The sequence below is a fragment of the Oryctolagus cuniculus genome, chromosome 3, assembly GCF_051225735.1.
Source record: "Oryctolagus cuniculus isolate XC-2025 breed Fujian yellow rabbit chromosome 3, ASM5122573v1, whole genome shotgun sequence".
Classification (NCBI taxonomy): Eukaryota; Metazoa; Chordata; class Mammalia; order Lagomorpha; family Leporidae; genus Oryctolagus; species Oryctolagus cuniculus.
This window is the reverse complement of record NC_142869.1, coordinates 32,214,997-32,237,308: the sequence shown is the minus strand read 5'-3', so window position 1 is coordinate 32,237,308 and position 22,312 is coordinate 32,214,997. Positions and strand designations below refer to the sequence as shown.

Sequence of the window (22,312 nt, the reverse complement as noted above, 5' to 3'; positions counted from 1 at the left end):
AGGACCTAACATCAGATGAAAAGAATGGTAATCTAGGAGTTTGAGTACGGTCTCTGCTTTTTAATAGAAGTGCAGGTTACAAAAACATTTCAGGGTAACAATTAGTGTTGTTTGTGCAGTCACCACTTCCATCGAGTAATGAAACATCATCCCAAATTGCTCCCTGAACCTCCCCCTTCCCTCTCTCTGGCCCCTCACAGCCACCAGTGTACACGCTTTCTGTTTTTGAGGGGTCATGAGATGTGTACTTTTCTGGTTTCTTGGCCTTAACGTTCCTGAGGCTTATCCACAGTGGAGCGCATATCAATACTTCATTCCTTTTTATAGCAGAACACCATTGTATTATGTATGTACTGCATGTTTGTATATCTGGCCATCTGCCGAAGGACTTTTGGGAGGTTCTCTACTTTGGGCTGTTGTGACAGTGCTGCTACAAATAATCATTTACAAGTATCCGGATGAGTCCGTTTGCTATTCTTAGGAGTATGTGGTAATTAATGCTGGGTGACTGAGAAGCCATATCCTTGGTATTTGAAGGTTCCAATTTCTCATTGTCACCAACACTTTTTTAAATATATATATTGTATCTGCTTTTTCTGTTTCCTTCCTTATCTTCTTTCTAAGATTTATTTATTTGGAAGTCAGCCTCACAGAGGCAGGGGAAGAGACAGATCTTCCCGCTGGTTCACTCCCCAAATGGCCAGGGCTGAGCAAGACCAAAGCCAGGAGCTTCTTCCAGGTCTCCCACATGGATGCAGGGTCCGAAGCTCTTAGGCCATCTCCTGCTGCTTTCCCAGGCACAATAACAGAGCTGGATCGGAAGTGGAGCAGCCAAGATATTTGAACCAGAGCCTATATGGGATGCTAGTGTCATAGGCGGTGGCTTTACCTGCTATGCCACAGAGCCAGCCCCATCAACATTTGCCATTTTTAATTGTAGTCATCCTCATGAATGTGAAGTGATGCCTTATAGTTTTGATTTGCATTTCCCTAATGGCTAATGATTTCAAGCATATTTCCTATGTGTGCCGGCATCCCATTTGGGCACTGGTTTGAACCCCGACAGCTCCACTTCGGATCCCGCTCCCTACTAATATGCCTAGGAAAGCAGTGAAGGATGGCCCAAGTCCTTAGGCCCCTGCACCCATGTGGGAGACCTAAAGATCCTGACTCCTGGCTTCAGCCTGACCCAAACCCTGGCTTTTGCGGCCATTTGGAGAGTGAACCAATGGATGGAAGACCTGTCTCTCCTTAACTCGGCCTTTCAAATAAATAAAATGCCCCTTTAAAAAAAAAGATATTTCTACTCTTGTAATTTATATTTTCTCTCACTGTTTCTTTTCACTTTGACAATATTTTTACCATTGTTTTAAAATAAGCAACACTTTTAGAAAACTGAACAGTGTGAAAGAGCAAATAGTAAAAAGCAGTCTTTTTTTTTTTAATATTTTTATTTTGAGAGGCAGAGTTACAGACAGTGAGAGGGAGAGACAGAAAGGTTTTCCCCCTGTTGGTTCACTCCCCAGATGGCTGCAGCGGCCGGAGCTGCGTGGATCCAAAGCCAGGAGTCAGGAGCCCCCCTCTGGATCCCCAACGTGGGTGCAGGGGCCCAAGAACCTGGGCCACCTTCCACTGCCTTCCCAGGCCATAGCAGAGAGCTGGATTGGAAGAGGAGCGCCACGGTGCTGGCCCCATCAGTCTGATTTTTTAATGATAATCTGTGCATACACATGTAAACACAGTATGTATTTCTTCCTCCCGCCCCGTTTTTACACAGACTGGCTTCCAAACTGTTCCTGTAGTACGGATATACTACAGTTCATTTAACCACGACTCTTTTGAGTCAGGTTCTTTGAAACTTCGGGCTGTTACACACACGAGTTAGTACAGATATATACAAGCCAGTATACCTCCAAGACACTGAGAAGGAAGAATTACTTATGTTGAAGAGCGTTTTTATTTCAGGCCTTACAGCGCACATTTTCATTTTTCAGGAACAACCCAGCCTTCCTCAGGGCGGTGACATGCACAGCTTTCCTTCCTTCACCTGTGCTGTTCTCCCTTCTCTTCTCAGAACAACCGCTGTTGGCCAACAAAACATTCTCTACTGATACTAAAGTTTCCACCCTCATTCCCTGGTTGCAGAAAGAAGAGTGTATTGTGACTTTAGGGCAGAAAGAAACTTGAACTCTAATCCTCAAATTCTGAAGTGAAGCAGGGCTGACTGAGCACAGCCCAGATTCCACACTTTCAGTGTGAGTGCTAAGAGGCATGAGTGTCCACCTGCTGTGGACTCGCCCCATTCTGCAGGTGCCACCTGCCTCTAGGTGGAGGTCCGGGGGGCAGTAAGTGCTAAGGTAGATTCCATGTCCAGTTCACCAAATACCAAGTCAGGCTCCAGATCCAGGTCCACCTACAATACTGGGCACATTACATAGTAATCTCTTCAAAGTACATTACGGTTCTATTTTTGATGTGTTCAGAATTGGTGCTTCCCATAAGTAAACTAAAAGTATAACAAATGGTAGTTATTGTGGAGATAAATCTTTTACACAAACTCATGGTAATTTTGTTGTGAGTATGAGGTTATATGTTAACACCCCCTAGAATCTACTGCCTCCTTACTGTGGGCAAGAACACAGAAACAGAGAAATTTAGGTAGGAAGAAAGCTGTAAAGGGATCTCATTTCGTGAGTCAGTGTTCACTGAACTCCCCTGATGAGCAGGGTACCAAGTTCACGTTTGAAGTCTGAGGATAAGGTACCACCTGTATCCTCTCGAAGCACAAATTGTGTTTGCTAAGATAAAACATGCCTGCCAGCGTTCTTTTGCCCCACCAGTGGGGCAATCTAGTATTCAGTGAACTTCAAGAATTCTGATCAATTAAAATGCTGATCCTTTTGTGTGAAACGACAAATAGTTTCTATTAGAAACTATTTTAAGACTGTACCAGGCTTCACACCCCACCCTTTGGAGGTAACTCAGAAATGACGAACATTCTTTATAGTGGAGTTCTAAGAACATGGGAGTACTTAAAGAAGTTCATGGAATATGGGATTAAAAAATATGCTTATAACCCTATTCCAGTCAAAGATTGTAGGCACTTTCAAAAAATAGCTAAAACTGGGACGGGCATTTGGAACAGCAGATTAAGCTGCAGCTTGGGGTGCCAGCATCCCCTATCAGTACTGGTTCAAGTTTCAGCTACTGCACTTCTTTTTTTTTTTTTTTTTTTTTTTTTTTTTTTTTTTCTCTTCGACAGGCAGAGTTAGTGAGAGAGAGAGAGACAGAGAGACAAGTCTCCCTTCCGTTGGTTCACCCCTCAAATGGCCACTACCGCCGGAGCTATGCCCATCCGAAGCCAGAAGCCAGGTGCTTCCTCCTGGTCTCCCATGCGGGTGCAGGGCCCAAGGACCTGGGCCATCCTCCACTGCACTCCGGGGCCACAGCAGAGAGCTGGACTGAAAGAGGAGCAACCGGGACAGAATCCTGCACCCCAACCAGGACTAGAACCCAGGGTGCCGGCGCCGCAAGGCGGAGGATTAGCCAAGTGAGCTGCGGCGCTGGCCAAGCTACTGTACTTCTGATGCAGTTCCTGGCTATTGTACCTGGAATTCAGCAGGTGATGGCTCAAGTATGTGAGTTCCTGCCACCCATGTGGGAGACCACGATGGAGTTGCCAGCTCCTGGCTTCAGCTTGGCCTAGCCTCAGCCTCTGCTGTTGCAGCCATCTGGGGAATGACACTTTCAAAATAAAACTTTGGTAAAATAAACATATATATAAGGGGCCAGTGTTGTAGCGCAGCAGATTAAGTCACTGCTTATGACACTGGCATCACACATCAGCGTGCCTGCTCTAGTGCCAGGTCCTCTGCTTCTGATCCACTTCCTGCTAATGCACCCGAGAAAGCAGCCAGGCGCCCCTGCCACCCATGTAGATGACTCATATGGAGTTCCAGCCTAAGCTATTGGCAACCATTTAGGGGAGGGAACCAGCAAAGAGATCTCTCTCCCTCTGTCTGTCACTCTACCTTTCAAATAAAAAGTAAAATAAATCTTTAAATATATATAGAAAACTAAAAATCTGTTTTTATTTATTCCTTTATTTACATACCTAAAACCATATCAAAAGCATGGTATGAGATTCCCAGAAAACTGACATCATAATTAATGGTTAACATCTAAATGGACCAAAAGATTTAAAAAGCACTAACTGCTTGAGGAATGTGTGTTGAACCTCGTTTTCTATTCAGGGAATTTGGCAACTGGACACAACATGATATATCTCAGAGTGTGTTTAAAACAACTGACAAGAGGGGCTAGCGCTGTAGCACAGTGGGTTAAAGCCCCGGCCTGCAGCACCAGCGTCCCACATGGGTGCCGGTTTGAGTCTTGGCTGCTCCACTTCTGATCCAGCTCCCTGCCAATGTGCCTGGGAAGGCAGCAGAGCATGGCCCAAGTGCTTGGGCTCCTGCACCCACCTGGGAGACCCAAGAAAAGCTCCTAGCTTCAGGTTCTAGACCAGCTCAGCTCGGGCCATTGCAGCCATTAGGGGAGTGAACCAGCATATGGAAGCTCTCTCTGTAACTCTTCCAAATAAATTTTTTAAAATCTAAAAAAAAAAAAAAAAAAAAAAAAACCTGAGAAGACACGACCTGGTAAAGACATCTAGAGAGCAGTGCGACCATGTCATCCGTGAAATGGTGGAGGGGCAGCAGCCCGGGACACAGACACGGATACAACACAACCCAAAGCCCACACTCTGCTTTAATGTCCATGAAAGTGCAGAGGGCATAAAATCCAAGTAGACGCCGGCGCAGGATGAAGCACTGTGGTGTTTTAATTCCGTACAGGTGTTCTGGCCCTTGCGAAGGTCTAGTTACCCTTTCTGTACAGGAAACTGCTATGGCTGGAGTCCTGGGCTAGGACCCCGGTTGACACACTCGATGACGCTGTGCTTGCGAGTTCTAACCGACTATAATTCCTCCCTCTGGTTTCTCTTGTGTGCTTTGTAAATATGGACGTCTTTCTCAGGATCATAATGAACCTTACTCACAGTAAACTGCTGCTCCAGCATTGCCAGGAAGTTGTTGTCGCGTTCATAGCGGATTCGGCAAGCTAGAAGGATGACAGCCTGCTCGCTACAGAGATGCTCCAGGGTCTGAAGAAGGTCCGCAAACGTTTCTTCTAAATAGATGATGTCAGCTCCAAGTATCAGGTCAAATTCTCCAGGTGAGAAACTCCCCAGGTTTTGTCCCCACGTCAGCTCCCTCACAACAGCTTTGGGTTGGACGTGGGGAGGTAGGTTGGCTTGAACGTTTGATTTAAGAAATTCTAACGCTACTTTTCGATCTGTGATGGTCACGTGAGCACCTACAAGGTGGGATAGAGAGAAAGCAACATGCAGGTCAGCACAGCTCTGCTACGTAGCGCGGGGCAGGAGTTCAGGGTGGGGTGTCTCTGACACACACACGATAGGCAGCCTCCCACGCCTCTGTGAGCTGCTGCAACAGAGCAGGACACCACCAGAGCCTCCTTCCGCAATGCCCTCTGCTGGATGAAGGCTTCCCTGGTCTCTCTAATGCTCCTGCTCTATGCGGACGTTGTGACACTACACTGCAGTCACCAAGTGACAGACGCTGACGCTCCTGAATTCTGCAAGATCAGCTGCTCATCCACCATGGATAGCTGTCACTACACTTCATTCATTCACCTGCCATTGTCACGTTAGTAGGCCTCAGAGTAAGATGGAATCCAAGGAGGAATGTGGGAGCACACTACTATATGGAGATGACAAGATACCAAAAATAGGAAAAGGCTGTTGTGAGGGTTAAAGTCTAGAAAAAAAGTCACTGAAGACAGAAATCAGATGCTAGGTGAGATGAGCATTTAGCCTAGCAGTTAAGATACCTACATCCCAAGGGGCTGGCATTGTGGCATAGTGGGTAAAGCCACTGCCTGCAGTGCTGGCATCCTATCTGGGCACAGGTTCAAGTCTCAGCTGCTCCACTTCTGATCCAGCTCCTTGATAACTCACCTGGGAAAGCAGCAGCAGATGGCCCAAGTACTTGGCCCTGCACCCACGTGGAAGATCTAGAAGCAGCTCCTGGCTTCAGTCTGGCCCATCCCTGGCCATTGTGGCCATTTGGGGAGTAGATTAGCAGATGGAAGATCTCTCTCTCTCTCTCTAACTCTTTCAAATGAATAAATCTTGAAATAATAATAATAAGATGGCCACATCCACATCAGAGTGCCGGAGTTTGATTCTTGGCTCTGGCTCCAAATTCCTCTGCTTGCAGAATTCATAAGAGCCAGAAGTGGCTCCTGACCCCAGCGTCCTAACACAGACCCCGAGAGGCAGCAGGGATGATCAAGTAATTCGTTTCCTGACTTCCGGCTTCAGCCTAGTCAAGGCCTGGCCATTGCAGGCATTTGGAGAGTGAACGAGTAGACGGGAGCTTGCTTTCTGTGTGTCTGTCTCTAAAAGAAATTTTTAAAAAAACTTTTTTTTTTTTTTTTTGGACAGGCAGAGTGGACAGTGAGAGAGAGACAGAGAGAAAGGTCTTCCTTTGCCGTTGGTTCACCCTCCAATGGCCGCCGCGGCCAGCGCACTGCAGCCGGCGCACCACGCTGATCTGAAGGCAGGAGCCAGGTGCTTCTCCTGGTCTCCCATGGGGTGCAGGGCCCAAGGACTTGGGCCATCCTCCACTGCACTCCCTGGCCACAGCAGAGAGCTGGCCTGGACGAGGGGCAACCGGGACAGAATCCGGCGCCCTGACCGGGACTAGAACCTGGTGTGCCGGTGCCGCAGGCAGATGATTAGCCTATTGAGCCGCAGCGCTGGCCTAAAAAAAACTTTTTTAAAAAAAATTCATTTGAAAGGCAGAGTTACAAATGGCTGCAATGGCCAGAGCTGGGCCAGTCCAAAGCCAGGGGCCCAAGGACTTGAGCCATCTTTTACTGCTTTTCCCAGGCCATTAGCAGGCAGCTGGAATGGAAGCAGAGCAGCCAGGACTCAAACTGGCACCCATTTGGGATGTCGGCACCACAGTGCTGGCCCCTGAAATTTTTTTAACTGGCTACTAAGAAAGCCCAGTACACCTCTTTCTATAGGCTGTCTTGAAGTCGTCAGTCTCTGTGTGTTTATGTAATACATATATAAGGGCCCTTCAATTTCTGGAAAAAATGAAACCTGAGTCCATTTTGGCACAAGAAATTTTTCCAAAATCCACCCAGAGCATTTTCATAATACACATTTTCCACATATTTTGAAAAAAAAAATTTTTTTTTGACAGGCAGAGTGGACAGTGAGAGAGAGAGACAGAGAGAAAGGTCTTCCTTTGCGGCCGGCGCACCGCGCTGATTCGATGGCAGGAGCCAGGAGCCAGGTGCTTTTCCTGGTCTCCCATGGGGTGCAGGGCCCAAGCACTTGGACCATCCTCCACTGCACTCCCTGGCCACAGCAGAGGGCTGGCCTGGAAGAGGGGCAACCAGGACAGAATCCGGCGCCCCGACCGGGACTAGAACCTGGTGTGCCAGCGCCGCTAGGCGGAGGATTAGCCTAGTGAGCCGCGGCGCCGGCCGGAAAAAAATTTTTTGAATCATTTTAAAATGACATAGGTTAAAATGCTAGATCAAGTGCTAAGTTCCCGGCTGGAAAAAAATTTTTTGAATCATTTTAAAATGACATAGGTTAAAATGCTAGATCAAGTGCTAAGTTCCTACTTTCAGTGCAGAAAATTAATGAGGCAATTTTTCTATCAATCTGACTCCTGTGGGTTGTTGATGGGCAGCCACAAGTTGTAATTTTTTGAGCCAAGGTGGGTGAGAAAAGGCTGAGCTGCAGTTACCCTTAAGGTGAAGCACTCCGTTAATGGCGAGCCCCGATACACCTCAGCCACACTGCAGCAATAGTCTAAGAAGGCATCTGGTTTGGTTTGGGCCCCAGAAATTCTGAGCTGTGAAACTATTTGATGAAACCATCCGCATGCGTGTGTTATCTTCCTGGGGGTCCCGTGGGACTGCAGACTCGCTCAGTAAGTGCCACAGCAGCAGCAGCCTGCACAGTGTGCTAACGTCACACTGGGACAGTGTGCAATTCATCTCCACACTTACAGCCCACTGGGATGCCAATGAAAAGTGCTCAGTCTTAGCCTGGACAGGCCCGTACCTGTCATCGGACCAGTCACCGCCTGGCAGAGTGTGGCCCAGCGAGCAGAACCCAACAGTTTTCAGCTCTTCTGATAATTAAAACGGTAGGCAGCCTTTTCCCGGCTTGACTCAGAACTGCCCCTCTGGATTTCCTAGCACTTCACGGCAACACTGGAGTGACCTAGGATCTCACCCATCACCTCCATATCACCTCTATGTTCTGTAATGTCTGCCACAGGGATTTCAGAGACTACTTAACCTGCTAGGGAGTCCAGAAGTCTGAGCAGGATCTTAATGTCATTCCCTGTCACATCCATCAATTCTACAAATACCTGAGTGGCTGCCATCAGCCTTGAGACAGACCTCTTCCCACCCCTCTCATAATAGGGGGATAGGCAGTCAGTTGTCTTTTTTTTTTTTTTTTTTTTTTTTTGAACAGGCCAAGTGGACAGTGAGAGAGAGAGAGAGAGAGAGAGAGAAAGGTCTTCCTTTTGCCATTGGTTCACCCTCCAATGGCCGCCACGGCCGGCGCGCTGCAGCCAGAGCATCGCGCTGATCTGAAGCCAGGAGCCAGGTGCTTCTCCTGGTCTCCCATGGGGTGCAGGGCCCAAGCACTTGGGCCATCCTCCACTGCACTCCCAGGCCACAGCAGAGAGTGGGCCTGGACGAGGAGCAACCGGGACAGAATCCGGCGCCCCAACCGGGACTAGAACCCGGTGTGCCGGCGCCACAGGCAGATGATTAGCCTATTGAGCTGCGGCACTGGCCGTAAGTTGTCTTTTAAAAAGCAGAATATGTGGGGCCGGCAGTGTGGTGCAGTAAGTTAATCCTCCACCTACAGCGTTGGCATCCCATATGGGCGCTGGTTCAAGTCCCAGCTGCTCCTCTTCTGATCCAGCTCTCTGCTGTGGCCTAGGAAAGCAGAAAAAGATGGCCCAAGTCCTTGGGCCCCTGCACCTGTGTGGGAGACCGGAAGAAGCTCCTAGTTCCTGGTTTTGGATTGGCCCAGCTCTGGCGGTCATGGCCATTGGCCATCTGGGGAGTGAACCAACGGATGGAAGACTTCTCTGTCTCTCCCTCTTACTGTCTATAACTCTACCTGTCAAATAAATAAATAAAATCTTAAAAATAAAAAGCAGAATATGGATATGTTTGTTGGTAAAAACAAGCTAAGGGGGAAAGAAACACAGTAGTCTGGCCAGCACCGTGGCTCAATAGGCTAATCCTCCACCTTGCAGCGCTGGCACACCGGGTTCTAGTCCCGGTCGGGGCACCGGATTCTGTCCCGGTTGCCCCTCTTCCAGGCCAGCTCTCTGCTGTGGCCAGGGAGTGCAGTGGAGGATGGCCCAGGTGCTTGGGCCCTGCACCCGCATGGGAGACCAGGAAAAGCACCTGGCTCCTGGCTTCGGATCAGGGCGATGCACCGGCCGCAGCGTGCCAGCCGTGGCGGCCATTGGAGGGTGAACCAACAGCAAAAGGAAGACCTTTCTCTCTCTCTCTCTCTCACTGACTATACTCTGCCTGTCAAAAAAAAAAAAAAAAAAAAAAAAGAAAGAAAGAAAGAAAGAAACAAAGTAGCACAGAGACATCAAATGTCAGGAAGTGAGAGAGAATGAAGCTACAGACCAGGTAGACAGGGAAGGTGGCGCTTAGGTGACCTGGAGAAAAGCCAAAACGGGAGCGAGGGATAGCAAATGCACGCTGGGGAAAGACCCTTCCTGGCAGGTAAATGAGCAAGTTCAAAGGCTAGGAGGGAGCGGGCAGAGGCTGGCACCACGTGAACCACAGAGGTGCAGAGCCGAAGTGGGAGAAGTGTAGGAGAGGCAGATCCTCCAGGGCCTGGCAGGTCAGGTTCTGAGAGGCTTCAGCTATGACTGCAGGAGGCGGGAAGTCACAAACAGCCTGACAATAGGGCAAGCTAGAAGCAAGGAACCCAGGGAAGAGCCCCACCTAATGACCAAGGTGAACCTGCTGTGGTTCGCACCTTGCTACAGTGGGCCCCAAGCACCCTCCACAAGCAAAAAAAAACAAACAAACAAACAAAAAAAAGCCCCTGCCACTCCCTCCAGGCTCACCCCCACAGGTGTCCAGCCCTGACCATCATGGCTTTGGCTCAGGCTTGGCTTTGCTTAGGGAGCTTTGCTTGCTTGATGTGGGGGATGACAAATTCCCCCAGTCTTGGCTTTGCTGTTTGTGAAGCTTAGCTCCGTATCTCACGTAGATTTGTTTGAGCTTGATACTTTGAACCTCAGCCTATTTCAGAGGTGGTGTTACTCTTCACCAAGACAGACACAGTGCTTGGTAAGTTCTACCTCTGTCACATGGTGGCCGCTGGTTCTCAATGCCCAGATCTTGAGCCCAGCACGTTCCCTTTGCATTGGCTGAGAAACTTCTGTAAAGACAGGCTTTTCTCAATTACTGTCCAATCACTCACTTTGTAAAGGCACAGTCAGAACAAGAAAGGTGGGATACATTTGACTTCCCCATCTCCTTATTCATAAGCCAGATTTCAAAGCAAAGTGCTGGGGGCTGGGGCAGAGGCATAGAGGGTAAAGCCGAAGCCTGCAGTGTCAGCATCCCATATGGGTGCCGGTTCTCAAATATCAGAAAACACAAATAAAAAAGGTTAACAACTGGGTGATGGTGCTGGCGCTGTGGCATAGCAGGTAAAGCTGCTGTCTGCAGTGCTGGCATCCCATATGGGAGCCGGTTCAAGTCCTGGCTGCTCCACTTCGGATCCAGCTCTCTGCTATGGCCTGGGAAAGCAGTAGAAGATGGCCTGCCTGAGTCCTTGGACCCCTGCACCTTTGTGGGAGACCCAGAAGAAGCTCCTGGCTCCAGAAAGGCACAGCTCTAGCCATTGCAGCCATCTGGGAAATGAACCAATAGATGGAAGACCTCTCTCTCTCTCTCTCTCTCTGTAAAAGTGCTGCTTTCTCCACATCCTCAAAAAGATGACCAACTGGGTTGATTTTATGGTTACAAACTCCCGGAGGATATCAGTAGAATGATTTGTTGCTGACTGCAGTCATTACTAAAGTTCAGGCTGTGTCCTATCTTTCGCAGTGGCTGTTGACAACCTCAGAGAACTTCCTCGCTCTCCAGTATGCCAGGCAGGACATTCCAGGGTCACCTTACACATTGCCTCCCACCAACCAAAGCAGCAGCCACTGAGGCAGCTTCTCCTTTCACTTAGGGTGGGGAAGAGAACCCAATTTGCATGCAGATAGGCGTGACCAAGGAGAAATGGGGGAGGCACCAGTGCAGGGCAGCTCAGTGCAGCACAGACACCTGTAATGCTGGAGGCAGGCTGGGGAGGCTACGGAAGATCTCTTTGGACTGGTCAGTGCCAGCCTGCTCAGAGAAAGAAGAAATGTCATTGGCTGAGAGTGAGAGCGGAGGAAGAAGGCCTGGAGATCTGCAGGAACAGAAATATGAATGAGTCAGTTCGCAGCGGAAGAGAGGAAGTGGAGCGTGACTGCCCAGCTGCATCGCGAGCCCCCTGGAGGGGTCTGAAAAATGTAAAGCCAGGCCCAGCAGCAACGTCTCCTGCAGCCTAGCTTAGCTCAGGGACAGAGACACAGGCGAGCTGGGCTGTTGTCAATCCAGTGAGTAAGAGGAAGCAAGGACAGGCAGCGAACACGAAGTTGGTGAGACACTCATACTGAGTAACAGAGACGACATCCAGAGCACGAAAGACAACGGAAACTGACCCACTAAGACCACCTGGCCTGCGGGTCGCTCAGCACTGGAAGACGGTGTAAATGCGGGTGACCACTTCAGGTGTGTGAGCAGTGCCGAAATGTATTCAGACGTCCAAGCACAAATGATGTGCTAGATACACGACAAGCAAGAACGTTCTTACCCGGAGGGCAGAAGCTCCCGCGGGAGAGACATAAGCAAGAGCGTGACTCGGGTTGGGAAGGAAAATAACAGGAACGTGGGTGTGCACAGGAAACCATGTGGTCACCATGAAGAAATTCTTCAAAAGCAGCAGCGGCCAAGGAAAGACGCCCAAAGCACGGGAACTCTGGGCTGACTCCTACGCAGCATCACCCGGGGGAGAGAGAGGGAGAAAGGGTATTCAAAGCAGAGGGGCAGACCGGGAACCGTGTGTGTGTGTGTGTGTGTGTGTGTGTGTGTGTGTCTTGGGAACTTCTCAGGGTGAGGCCGGAGAACAGCACACAGCATGGCCAGGAAGCCGGGGATTTAAAGCAGGCACAGCAAGGTTTAAACCCAGGACTCCCTGTTAGGTAGGAAGTCAGAAATGAGCTTGTGTGTGTGTGACAAAGGCCTAAGAAGTTGACATCTAGGTCCAGCATCTGCATCTCAAAGTTACCCCGATAACCTTCCAGGTGTGGTCCAGTATCTGCACTTCAGATGCCCTGCCCCTTCTACCAGATAACCATCCTTCCTCAAAGGCTCCTCTAAGGGGGGCCACGCCAGCCAGGCTTCTCCCACTCTGATAACTTAAGGGGGAAAACTCAGAAAGGAATTTTTCCTATTTACATCCAAAAAGTCCTTTGTACCAGGAGGAGAAGAGGCGGGAAGACAAGACCCATCCCCTGAAAAACCCTGGCCTAAATGTAAACTGTGCGCTCAGCGCTCCGCCTCTCCGCTGAGCCGCCCGCCTGGCCTGCCCAGGTGTATTCTCTCCACTCAACCATGTAACCTCGCTCTCCCCCAGTCTGAGCGACTGGGCACTCTCAGGTTCTGTCTGGAGAGGTGCCCATCTGTCCTTACAGACGTCCCTACCCTAAATAAACCTTGCTATTTTGCTTTCTACTACTCTCTGCCTCATGCCTGAATTCTTTCTTGCACGAAGACAAGAACCCTTGCTTCCCTGGTAACACTCCCCAACCATCCTGCCGCTTTGGGCCACTGCCAGCTGCTGAGAACGTGGGTTTAAGAAACCAGGCAGAGGAGAAATCCAGGTGGGAGGGTGAGTGCTGGAGCCAGGCAGTGGGAGTGGAAGGGTTCTGAGAAATCCATTCACCTGGTGGCACAATGGTAGTGTCTGACTCCAAGAAAAAGGTAAAGACAGAACCAGCAGCGCTCAGGGGAACCAAGGGGCAGGGGCATCTTCCAGGCTTTTCGACAATGGCTGGCTTGGGTCACGACTTGGACAGTGACGCTAACTCAGAACAAAGAAGGATGAGCTTGGTAAGGAAAGGTCGGGTTTAGCATGTGGCTGCAGGTGCTGGGAGGCAGCCAGGTGGAGGACGCCAACTCACGCAACAGAGAAGTCAAAGGTTCTGCAACGGGTGCTAGAATTGCAGAAGAGGACAAGACTGCTTCCTGCCGAGTGTTAGGTTCTAAGAAGCTGGTCCCAGGAGTTGCTCGCACTCACATCTCATAGGAAATGTTCACAATCCCCATTCCTTGACCCCAACCCAGTTTACAGAATCCTATCTTCAAGGTGGGACATCTTTCTTCTATGAATAGCTCCTATGTAGCATAAAGGTTAGGGAGATTTTCAAATCAAGAACCAGCTCCAAAGTCAGAACTGCATTCAAATTTTAACCCCAAGCATTAGCCATGTGATCCTGGACAAGACACTTAGTCCCTGTTAAGCCCCTGTTTCAAACCCGGCCATGTCCTCCTAAACAAGCAGGGTCACCGTGAGAATGAGACTGTAAATGCACAGAACCCAGGACTGCGCAGCAACTGGCAGCTGGTTTTCTTTTCAAAGGGCAGTCTCATCACCCGCCATTAGCATCCTGCACAGCACCTGCAGCTTGTTGCGTTTTTCAGTTTTGTTAGGGGGAAGTGGGAGATTCTTTTTTGGCATGTGTCTTTACCCTCCCCCTCCCATGAGACTTAGAATGGGAGCTTCCATGAGACAACCCCCTGAATTTGGGAATCAAGGACTAAGGTGACAAAAAATGAAAACACTTTAAAAAGGGGAACAGGGCGGGGTTTAGCACAGCTTGGGATGCCCACATCCCATACTGAAGTGCCTAGGTTCGAGTCCAGCTCTACTCCCAATTCCAGGTTCCTGCTGCTGAACACCATGGGAGGCAGCAGGTTATGGCTCAGGTGGTTGGGTCCCTACCATGCACCCAGGGAGACTTGCACTGAATTCCTGGCTCCCAAGCATTTGGAAAGTGAACCAGTAGATGGGAGGTCTTTCCCTTCCTCCCTCCCTCCCTTGCTGGCTCATTTTCTTCCCCACCCTCCCTCTCTGCACTAACCTCTCTCTCCACCTCTCAAATAAAATTTAAAAAATTTAAAGGGCTCAATCCCTTTTTGACATTTCAAAGCCACTACATGTTTTAGTTCTCACTGTTTCTATTTTTAAAAGAGATTACCCTTTTCTTACCTCCAGGTTTCAATATCAAACTTCCTCCAGCCTAATACTTTGTAGTGACTACAAGTAGTATGAAAATCATACAGTAGTACCAAGAAATGCACCAAATGTATACAGACAGCAATCATGTGCATGTATACAATGCAGACACATATGTATCATCATAATTACAACCATGATAAAGAAAGAAGAATGGAGGGGCCAGTGCTGTGGTATAGTAGGTTAAGCCTCTGCCTGCAGTGCCTACATCCCATATGGGTGCTGGTTCAAACCAGGCTGCTCCACTTCCGATCCAGCTCTCTGTTGATGCACCTGGGAAAGCACTGGAGGATGGATTAAGTTCTTGGGCCCCTGCAGCCATGTGGGAGACCCGGAGGAAGCCCCTGGCTTGAGACAGCCACTGGCGGCCATTTGGGGAGTGAACCAATGGATGGAAGACCCCTCTCTTATCTCTCCCTCTCTGTCTATAACTTTATCTCTCAAAGAAATAAATGTTTAAAAAGAAAAGAAAGAATGGAAAGGAACATACCAAAATGCTATAGCAATTATACTGCAGAATCGTGAATAATTAGAATCACTGGTGAGCTTTGTTTTCCCTTTAAACTGTTTTGGGTACAGTTTTACAACAGAGTTATGTTGGTTTTATCCCAAGCTTTCACGTTCATGATTATTACAGAAAAACTTCTATCTAGCTTGTTTACTTGTTATTTCAAAATATTTGAGTAGCTACTGAGTGGCAGGTGCTGTTCAAGGGCCCAAGACACGCAGATGAGACGGGGTCCCATTCCTTAAGAGCCTCAGCCTGCCGGAAGAAACAGACCCAGAAACAACTGCCTGCAAACCAGGAGAAAGAAGGCGGTGATTAAGGCTTTGGACAGGGCAGGAAAAGACAGGGATGATGGGGAAGCTGGGCCACAAGAACACTAATGCCTTTAGCTGCTCTGTGGTTCCGCCCACTCCCAGGACCGACAGTTAACACCTCTGGGATGGTATTTAAATACCCTACTCTGACTCCCCAGCCTCCCACACCCAGCTTTCTAAATCAGAAAAAACAGTCCCGCAATCACCAGGAGACATTTGCTTTGTGTCAGTCGGTGAGCTAACAGGTTTCTTTTTTTTCTAAGTTGTATTTATTTGAAAGGCAGAGTGACAGAGAGGGAGACAGAGACACACATTCCACCATCAGAGAGAGAGAGAGAGAGAGAGAGAGAGAGAGAGAAGAGAGGATCTCCCATTTGCCCACAATGGCCAGGGTTGGGCCAGGCTGAAGCCAGGAGCCAGGAACCTCCTTGGGTCTCCCACACTGGGGGCAGGGATCCAAGCACTGAGGCCATAATACTCTACTTTCCCAGGTGTGCTAGCAGGGAGCTGGATTAGAAGCAAAGTGGCCAGGACTCAAACCATCACTCTAATATGGGATGCCAAACCATGCTAGGCCACAATGCTGGCCCCCAAATAATAGATTTCTCTGCACAGTCTCATTTGATCCTCACTGTGGACTACGTAAGTAACCAGAGAAAGACAACAACAGAGGAGATTGTGCAGGTCTTTGAGTATCTATAAACACTGTGACAACCTCCACATGGTCTTTAACCCTAGATCCTTTCTACCGAAGTGTGACTGTACCATCCCTGGGAGCTTGCTGCACACGCAGCCTCTCACGGCCCTTCCAGAGCAACCACATTGGACACTGCATGTTAGCAGGAGCCCCAGGTGACGATACTGAAGTGATGAGTATAACGTGTGGCATCCTAGCAGCTGGTCAACCTCAACACTGGATAGACCAGCCTGAACCCTATCAGTCAGAAGTTGTAGAAAAAAAAAAATCAGCAATGAATAATAATGAAACAAAAATACTCTAGGCCTAAATTAATGTCTGTATGCCAAACAAAAAAAGTGACAAACCTTTTAATCAATTCAGAAATGTACACTGTTAATGCCATTTTTTCCTATAAGACATCAGTACAAACCATAGTAGTGCCAACCGTCCCTAGAAGAGAAAAACCAGCAGTGTCCTCAAGCAATGAAGGAAAGAGACCATCTGCTCTTCCTCCCCTCAGAGTTATACCTGATGGTGTATGCACTTGACCACCTGCAAACTATTTACAGGGGTAAGATTATCCTCTTTGGGTCCAGCACTGTCCTAGCGGGTAAAGCTGCCGCTGCCTACAGCTCTGGCATCCTATATAGGCACCAGTTTGAGTCCCAGCTGCTGCACTTCCGATCCAGCTCCCTGCGAATACACCTGGGAAAGCGGCACAGGATGGTTCAAGTGCTTGGGCCCTTGCACCCAGGTGGCAGACCCAGAAGACGCTCCTGACTGGCCTGACCCAGACCTGGCTTCTGCAGCCAACTGGGGAGTGAACCAGCAGATGGAAGATCTCTGTCTCTCCCTCCCTGTAACTCTGCCTTTCAAATAAGCAAGTCTTAAAAAAAAATTATCTTGCTTGAAATTCAGGTTGCCTTAGGTCACATTGTCAACATCATAGAATTTAAAGGGACAAAGCAGGGGCTGGCACTGTGGCATAGGGGGTACAGCCACCACCTGCTGTGCAGGCATCCCATATGGGTGCCGGTTCTCGGCTGCTCCACTTCTGATCCAGCTCTCTGCTATGGCCTGGGGAAACAGAATAAGATGGCCCAAGTCTTTAGGACCCTGCACCCAAATGGAAGACCTGGAAGAAGCTCCTGGCTTCAGATCAGCTCAGCTCCAACCATTACTGCCATTTGAGGAGTGAACCAGCATATGGAATACTCCTCTCTCTCTCTCTCTCGGCCTCTCAAATAAATAAATCTTTAAATAATAAAGAGAGAAAGCAATTTCCCATGAAAAGTATGAGCATCAGAATGAGAGGGAGAGAAAAGAAATGAACCTGTTAGTCTTACTGGAGTCAAGAGCACCTGGGCCCACAACTCCCAAGTACAGGGGAAAGATCAACTGGATAAGCGGAAAACTGACAGTGGGGTGGGAGAGACGTTATGGGGGGGAAGCCATTGTAATCCGTAAGCTGTACTTTGGAAATTTATATTCATTAAATAAAAGTTAAAAAAAATTTAAAAAAAAAACTGACAGTGAATTTTGTGCAAGAAAACAGCAAATGCTCCGTGAGTCCTGCTCACCAGGGAGTGAGCCAGTGCATCACACTCACCTAGCAGGGCAGCCACGATGCCCACAAGCCCTGTGCCAGCGCCCAGCTCCACGGCAGAGCAGCCCCTGAGCTCCACGGCTCCCATCTCCAGATACGTGGAAAGTACGATGGCCTGGGTGGAAACACAGCACAGATTTATGATGAAGTCAACCAGTGCTCTCAAATCTGCAGGGCTGCAGGTCACCACACACACACACACACACACACACACACCTGCTTCAACTCCACACCTCGGAGTTTAGCTGCTGCTGCAAGGCCACCTGTCCTAGAGCAGGCACAAAGCACTCCAGAGGCCCCTATCAGGGACACCAGTGCTCAGCAGCGCCACTCACACAAGACAAGGGCCTGCCGGAGGGGGGAATTCAGTGCTTAGACAGGAAGAAGCGACACGCTCACCCCCTGCGACTGTGTTTACAGGAAAGGCCGGTTCCTAAGCCAGGATCAGGGCAGTGGGGCTACAACCCCACTCCCACGGGGAAAGGAGCCCAGTGCCTGGGGCTCCCTGAGCTGCTGTCCACTTCTGTGTGGGGGAGGAGAGGATAAACTGGCAAGCCAGTTGGCTCTGCAGCCCATCCTATACAAGCAGTATCCTGCTGCTGTAACTTTTCGCTATGCATGCTGGGGGCATCACTGACAGCTCTGCTTCCTGTTGAGTCTTCAGGGCTTCCCATTCCTTGCTGTTATTTGATTCCTTGTTACAGCACTAGTTTTCACAGGGTTACCTTGGCCTGAGTTTCTAAAGGCCTGTTGCTGGCAAGTCATTTCACTTCCCTCAGCTTTCATTTAGGCACCTTTAAAAGGCAATCCCCATGGGGACACAGAGTTTGTGAGAGCCTAAGGACCAGGGCAGTGGTGGTGGTAGGGATGAAAATCTATACTGAGGCCGGCGCCGCAGCTCAATAGGCTAATCCTCCGCCTTGCGGCGCCCGCACACTGGGTTCTAGTCCCGGTCGGGGTGCCGGATTCTGTCCCAGTTGCCCCTCTTCCAGGCCAGCTCTCTGCTGTGGCCAGGGAGTGCAGTGGAGGATGGCCCAAGTCTTTGGGCCCTGCACTTCATGGAAGACCAGGAGAAGCACCTGGCTCCTGCCTTCGGATCAGCGCTGTGTGCCGGCGGCAGCAGCCATTGGAGGGTGAACCAACGGCAAAGGAAGACCTTTCTCTCTGTCTCTCTCACTGTCCACTCTGCCTGTCAAAAAAAAAAAAAAAAAAATCTATACCGAGATGGTGATGGCTGCACTGCCACGTGAATATACTAGCAGGTGAAGAGTATGGTATGTGAATTATGCCTCCACAAAGCCGTGGGCCTTTGGCTTTTGCTTTAAATGAAAACCAGTCTTATAACCAAGTGTGGACGATTTCAGAGCCCCCCACCCCAGGGCTCACTCACCGCATCCCAAACCACTGCAGCGACTCCCAGGTGCCGCCAGTCCTGCCGGATCTGGATCGTGTGGTTTGCGAAGGAGAAGGTGGCAAGCGGCTTGTGGAATTTCTGCAGCCCGACTCCCGCGGTCTCCTCATAGGGCACCAGGGCCATTGCACCCGTGCCCAGCCCTCCGCTCACACCTGTCGAGCAATCCCGGGTGCCCCTCAGCTCAGAAAGTGCGTGTTCTCCTAAGGAACTCCAAGTGCTTTTAAGGTAGATTTACAAGTTCAAAAGAAGAAACGGCACGGGGGGGGGGGGGGTGTTCGTCTAATTTCTCTTGCGTGGTTCCTCCTATGAACCTCATAGGAAGTGAGATTTGCTCTGGGTTCCGGCCATGCATGTCTTTTGGCAAAAACACCCAGAACGCTCCAGCTCCGGCCCGACACCCTATGCACCGCCGGGTTCCACTCCCCGAAGCCGGAGCCGCGCAGAGCACCGGGGCCGGAACTCGGGGGTCCGCCCGCCTGCATCTGCTGCAGCCGGCCGCCGGGCGGCTCGCGCTCTCCGCTGCTTCGGTCTCCCCGCTAGATCCGGGCGCTTAACCGTGACTACACGGGCCTGAACCTGCGCTCACACTGGCTGTTTCCGGGGTGATTATCCTGCCTTTGAACAACGTCTACCCTGTGCCACCTCCTTCAGAGTCCTCGTCACTGGCTGCCGGATTCCGAGCTGCTGGCCCCGGGTGCGGGGCAGACCCGGCGTCCGCCGCTCGCAGGCCTCCCCGAAGTCCCCCTAAACTTGCACCGCCCCCAACTCCCGAAGGGCCGGCGGGTGCTCCCTCCCTTCCAGCGGACCCCAGAGCTCCGGGAACCGTCGGGAATTGGAAAGGGGAACGGGAAGGCGGGACCCCAGGGCTCTTCGGAGACCACCCCTCCCCCAGGCTGTGCAGGTCATCCGCTGCACTCCGGAGACGCCGTGAGCTCCTGGGCGGACGGCGCCCCCGAGACGCAGCCACGCGGCTACTTACGGCTCGGGAGGCGGCCCCGCGTCGCCCGCGCCACGCTGGCCCTGCCCCAGGCTTGGTTGCGGAAGCCACCGGCCTTAAAAAGCCCCAGAGCCCGGAGGCGGGGGCAGGCGGGCGGTGCCCGCCCCGAGACACGCGTTTCCGGTGCTCCCCACCCCCCCAGTCTGTTGCGGGACAAGTGCTCTCGGCGCTCCGGGGACGGAGCCGCGGGCCACCGGGGGACGCCGAGCAGAGACTTGGGGACCTGGGCTGAGCACCGGGTCATGGCCGCGTGGAGCCGCACGGTTTCCGGGAGCCTAATCCGTTTGTCCCGCCGCCGCGGAAAGCTGGGGGTGGGGGCTCGGAGGGCGTTGGCGCTCAGGCTAGGTGAGCCTGGGTGGACGCGGCCCCGTGCTGTTTCCCTCGCGCTCGCTTGCGCGTTTTGCTTTTTAGTGTTAAACTTGGTCAGCGGACGCATGAGAAAGTTCACTCCAAGGAATGTGTGGTCGCCGGTTCGTCTGATTGTCTCCAGAAACGACGTAACCGCCCGCTTGGTGGTAACGGAGTGGAAGCGTCACAAAGGCCCTCTCAGCTGAAGCGCGAAGTGGCGGGGGCAGGGGGCGCCAGGGCTCGGGCCTGGATTTTTAAATGGACCTTGTGGGCGCGGCGGGGGCTCCGGGCTCTCGGTGGACCCGCGATCCGGACCCGGGCAGTTGCTGCCGAGTCTAGTGCCTCGTGGGGTAACCGGCTAGTGCACCTGCCCTGTAGATCCCAGTGGAGGGCGCGGGGCTGAAGCACGGCCTTCTCTTCCAGACCGGGACCCCACAGTCCCGCACCCACCCCGCAGCGATTCTCAAGGCGGGACTGCGCCACCGAAAGAATTGGCGCAAACTCCCGACACACGGACACCAGCACTCTGCCTCTCGGTTATGTGGGAGAGACGCGGAGAGCTCCGGGGGGAGCTCCCGGGGGATCCCTAGGTGCGGCCCGCACAGGCGGGAGCCACCCTCATCCCACCCCCATCCCGCATAGGGCCCCGGCCTCTCTCCAGACCTTGCCCTGCGAAGAGAAGGCTGGGGCCAGGGGCAGCCGCAGTGACTTGAAGTGAGCCTTTTGTTTGCTTCTCTCTCCGCTGTTCCTCTCCTTTTTCCTTCTCTTAGCTCCTTGTCTTTCACCTTCTGCCTCTCAGCTTTCCTTTTCCTTTTTTATACCTCTCTTTTTAGTCTTACTTTCTCTTCTGTTTGTCCCTTTCCTTTGGCAAGCCATCATTAGACACACACACAAAAGACTATGAACGTTGGGGTAAAAAAAAAAAAAAAAAAAAAAAAAAAAAAAACGCGAAATTTTAAATTCTGCCTCTGCCAATTTAAAAATAGTTCAGTTGTATGAAAGGTGGAGAGACAGATCTCCCATTTGCAGGTTCACTCTCCATATTCCTTCAACAGCCAGGGCTAAGCCAAGTCCGGAGCCCAGAACACAATCCAGTTTTGCCACGTGGGTGGCCAAGTATTTGAGCCATCACCTGCTGCCTCCAAGGACTGAAATTTGCAAGAAACTACAATTGGGCCCAGTGGAACTTGAACCCAGGCACTGGGATATGGGATGTAGGTGTCCTGAGCAGTTTCTAAATCTACTCACCAAATGCCTGCTGTGGCTGTGACACTTTAAATGGGATGACCTTGACCTCATCAGGTATCAAGTGTCTCAATCCCAAAGCCTGGCACAAAAATTCCAGTCCCTGACCATTTCTTCTCCGTGTTCTCCATCTGTTTTACTGAAATCATTATATGACTTTAAAAAGCAAACAGGTAGACATTTGGCCTAGCAATTAAAAGTGCCTGGGTTCAAGGTTTGCATCTAGCTCCTGACTCCACCTTCTTGCTAATGCAGATTCTGGGAGGCAGCAGTGATAATTGAGTTCCTTCTGCCATATTGGAGATCTGGATTGGGCTCTGGGCACCTGGCTTTGGCCCAGCCCAGCCCAGCCCCCAAAACTGTGGGCATTGTGAAATGAATCAGTGAATGGGAGTGTGCTCGCTCTCTCAAATAAGTGGAAAAAAAAAATTCCCAATCTCTTCAGTATTCTGCTAAGGTAGGACATTAACTTCATTATGTTTACTTAGAGGTTATCTGGAAAGATGTCATTGACTTTCAGCAGTAATACACAAGAGAGCCATTGAGCCCTACCTACCAACATTCTAATTGGTGCCAGCCAGCTCAGGACGACCGACAAGAATATTTAGGACCATGCACAACTTGTATAGTAGCATAGATGTTAAGCAGAGCACTGTTTGTATCAGAATAAACCAAAACAGTCAATGATTCCCTGCAAATAT

The 22,312-nt window shown here is 50.6% G+C and overlaps 1 protein-coding gene across 1 annotated transcript; it reads right to left on the bottom strand.

The window, feature by feature from the left end:
• Window positions 1–1,938: 1,938 nt before the first annotated feature.
• METTL21A (methyltransferase 21A, HSPA lysine) lies at window positions 1,939–22,023 on the bottom strand. Its single transcript, XM_002712604.6, has 4 exons — window positions 20,001–22,023; window positions 18,998–19,173; window positions 17,611–17,722; window positions 1,939–5,373 (listed from the first exon to the last, which is right to left on the bottom strand). Exons 1-4 carry the CDS (start codon window positions 20,452–20,454, stop codon window positions 4,976–4,978), a joined length of 1,140 nt encoding a protein of 379 aa, XP_002712650.2. The 5' UTR covers window positions 20,455–22,023; the 3' UTR covers window positions 1,939–4,975.
• Window positions 22,024–22,312: the final 289 nt, after the last annotated feature.